General features: G+C 56.0%; 2 protein-coding genes across 3 annotated transcripts in view; one reads left to right on the top strand and one right to left on the bottom strand.

Annotated features, from left to right (window-relative positions):
- Positions 1-598, bottom strand: part of Gga3 (golgi associated, gamma adaptin ear containing, ARF binding protein 3) — a 20019-nt gene extending 19421 nt beyond the window's left edge. For both annotated transcript variants that reach the window (XM_028752887.1, XM_028752888.1), the window contains exon 1: positions 544-598. In XM_028752887.1, the coding sequence (XP_028608720.1) occupies positions 544-583 (40 nt within the window). In that variant the 5' untranslated portion in view covers positions 584-598. The remainder of the gene's footprint in view (positions 1-543) is intronic.
- A 59-nt stretch (positions 599-657) lies between these two features.
- The window catches only part of Mrps7 (mitochondrial ribosomal protein S7), a 3420-nt gene continuing 700 nt past the window's right edge, over positions 658-3377 (top strand). Inside the window, exons 1-4 of the mRNA XM_028752885.1 lie at positions 658-956; positions 1437-1628; positions 1743-1806; positions 2687-2854. Of these exons, the coding sequence (XP_028608718.1) occupies positions 874-956; positions 1437-1628; positions 1743-1806; positions 2687-2854 (507 nt within the window). The 5' untranslated portion in view covers positions 658-873. The remainder of the gene's footprint in view (positions 957-1436; positions 1629-1742; positions 1807-2686; positions 2855-3377) is intronic.

Here is a 3377-nt window from a genome sequence, read left to right as displayed (position 1 = left end):
AGAGAGAGAGAGAGAGCGCCCCCCGCCTCAATACATATTTAGCAAGCTATGTGGTACTCTGTTGCCTGTCGTCAGGCATCCTGACTAAGATAATCGGGTATATCTGGTCCATGGTCACAATCCTGAGGCTGCCAGCTGTGTGCGCGCGTGGCACCACTCAGCACTCCCAGGGGGACCAGCCCAGATCCAGAGCTTTCCCATTCTTGGGGCTTTGGGGGTACACGGTCCCAGAGCACGGGTTGGGGGCAGTCCCACCTCAACCTCCCCAACGCGCCCGCCTGTCAGCCCAAAGCAGCCGGGTGTCGCTTTCCCGGGCCTGCTGGATCTCGAGCTGCAGGTGTCATCCGCGGGAGCCTGAGGACGCGCAGCGGGGAAGGGCCCCTGCTCGCTAAGGGGTGTGAACGCGGGATGCTCGCGGCGAGGCGACGCCGGGCGCGGACTGCCACAGGCCGCCGCCGCCACAGCTGTCGCCGCCGCGGAGGGAGGGAGGAAGGAAGGCGGCCCATGGTTTGAGGTCAGGCAGAGGCGGCCCCGGATACTCACTCAGCCAGGACTCCAGACTCTCCCCTTCCGCCTCCGCCATATTGCAGCCACCCGGTCCGGCCCCGCACCTTCAAACCTCGCGAGACTCTGCGCGAGCAGGTCGGGGGCGGGGCCTGCATGGGGGCCTGAGAGCGCTGAGGGCTGCGGGTCCACAGGCGCGCCGGACCGTGTCGGAAACCGCGAAGACGAGAGTGTTTTCTTGCTTCTTCCTCGGCGGACACCCCTGACGTAGACCCCACACCGGAGCAAGCGGCGCAGGTTTTCCTCCGTATCCCGCCACTCACTCAGGCGCGCTGTGGGCAGCCCTCCGAGGTCCTGATAGCGGCCAAGATGGCTGCCCCCGCACTGCAGGCCGCGCGTCGGTGGTCGGGGCTGGCCCTGGGGGTGAGGTGTGCTGTGTGGAACCTTCCAGGGTGAGGAGGCAACGCGTAGCCGGGACTGCCGCTCGGGCCCTTACGGGAGGACGTGGGAGAAGGAAAGACAAGCCGCGCTGAGTCCTGGCGGGACACCGAGATGGCTGACTCGAGCCATTAAACGGGCCGGTTTGAGGGCTCAGTAGCTGCCCCTTGCCTGACAGGCTGGGTCGACCTAGACCGGCTCTGCCCCGAGCCCAAAGTGCGGCCCTGCTGGAGATCTCAGAACTGGGATTGCCTAGCCGGTTGGGGGAGCTTGCAAGGGAACAAGTTTAAATGGCCAGTTTCGGAGAGGGCTTCCTACCTCTTGGGACGAGAGTCAAAACCATTGTCAGGTTTAGCTTGCGCTCCCAGCGCTACTGTCCCTCGTCAGCGTGATGGCAGGCAGGCTTACTGTTAAGTCAAGCTTGTCCACTCTTGTGGAGTCACAGATTCATCTGTGGAGTTCTCTTGTCTGCTCCCTCCTTTTCCCACTCCCAGGCTCACACAGGTGAGGTGGAGCCGCTATGCCCCCGAGTTCAAGGATCCTGTGATTGACAAGGAATATTACCGCAAGCCGGTGGCGGAACTCACCGAAGAGGAGAAGTATGAGCAGGAGCTCAAGAAAACCCAGCTCTTTAAAGCTGCGGCTGCGACTGCAACTAGCTCCGTGTTCGCAGACCCTGTCATCAGGTGAGGTGCACACGCTCCTCTTCTGGGGGCTGCAGCGAGCCCGGGGACGGTTCTTGCTGAGGGATCCGTAGTACATACAGCCTTGGAAAGCTAAGCGTGGTTTTCTCCTTGAAGCAAATTCACCAACATGATGATGAAGGGAGGCAACAAAGTTCTGGCCCGGTCCCTCATGGCCCAGGTAAGCCTGCTCCTTCCTCTTTGGCTTTTCTTTCTTTTCCTCTGGCTTTGTTCCATGTCTCCGCCTTACACCATAGCTTCAAAACTAGAGAACAGGTATCTATCAATTCTTGTCATCAACATTTCCAAGATCTGGGATTAATGATGCCCACCTCAAATCCCATTACTGGAGAGGTGTTTGATTCCAGCTCTCAGAAGGCAGAGACAAGTCAGATCTCTGAGGTCAAGGCCAGCCTGATCTACAGAGTGAGTTCTAGAACGGAGCTACATAGTGAGATCCTGTCTTAAAAACAACAAGAGCCAGAGGTAGGCAGATCTCCGAGTTCCGGGACAGCCCGAGCTACAGTGAGACCTAATCTTGGGGTTGGGGTTGGGGAACAACCTAACAACAAAAGAGGCAGAGTCAGGAAAAGTTTGAGGTCAGAATGGTCAAAAGCTAGTTTTACCTCAGCCCAAGCTACACAAAGTCCTCCAGAAGTTTTCCAGTCTGTCATCATTTTTAAAAGTTCTTGGCTGGGTAGTGGTGGTTCACACCTTTAATCCCAGCACTTGGGAACCAGAGGCAGGTGGATCTCTGTGAGTTTGAGGCCAACCTGATCTGCACAGTGAGTAGCCAGGACTACACAGGGAAACCCTATTTCAAAACAAGAATAATCTCAGCCTGTTCTTGGTGTCATAGTCTAGCAAAGCAGGAGACACTTAAACTCTACTTTTTCTGAAAGAGGGTCTTGTGGGGCACTGTCTAGCCTGGACCTTGCTGTGCACCTGGATAACCTTCAACTCCTGATTTTCTTGCCTCCAGCTCCCAAGTGCAGTCACCGGTGTGCACACTCCCAGGTGAGCTGGTGAACTTAGGCCTGAGCACCCTCGTCTCTTTGCAGACTCTGGAAGCTTTGAAGAGGAAGCAGTTTGAGAAGTACCGTGCTGCCTCAGCAGAGGAGCAGGCCACCATTGAACGGAACCCCTACAGGATCTTCCACGGGGCACTGAAAAACTGTGAGCCTGTGATTGGGTTGGCATCTATCCTCAAAGGGGGCCACTTCTACCAGGTGAGTGGGGAGCCTGGGTGTGAGACAGGTTGGGGTGGGGGATGTGAGGGGGGGTGTCCAGAGTTGAGCCAAGTAGAAATTGGGGACTGTCAAGAGTCTGCTTGTCTGAGGCCCAAAGTATAAATGCCACAGGCAGAGGACAAGTTGTCCAGTGTCCTGTGTAGCCTAAGCTATGAACTCTTGGTAAAGGACTGTACTTACTCGCCCTTGTTTGGAATAGTCCTGGACCCACGACCATTCACTACTGCACTGAAGCAGTGGTCCCTATCTCAGCAGTTAACTACTTTATAGGCTATTTTCCCTTTAGTATCAGCTCCTAAGATCAGGGGATTTTTTTCACTGTCTTTGGTGTGTGGCCTAAAGTGGGTGCCTGGCAAGTGGTTTTTGTACAAAAAGTCGTATTTTTAGGTATCCTTGGTCCGAAGCAGCTGGCTTGGCTTAGGCAGCAGGATTTTCCCAGTTGGTGCTTGTGTCCACTTGACAAAGCTTCCTCTGGTGAAGGAAAGTGCTTAATGCTTACACG

Source organism: Grammomys surdaster, unplaced genomic scaffold (genome assembly GCF_004785775.1).
Source record: "Grammomys surdaster isolate TR1022 unplaced genomic scaffold, NIH_TR_1.0 125940, whole genome shotgun sequence".
NCBI lineage: Eukaryota > Metazoa > Chordata > Mammalia > Rodentia > Muridae > Grammomys > Grammomys surdaster.
Note: the sequence above shows the minus strand (reverse complement) of the source record. Positions and strands in the feature narration are given on the sequence as shown.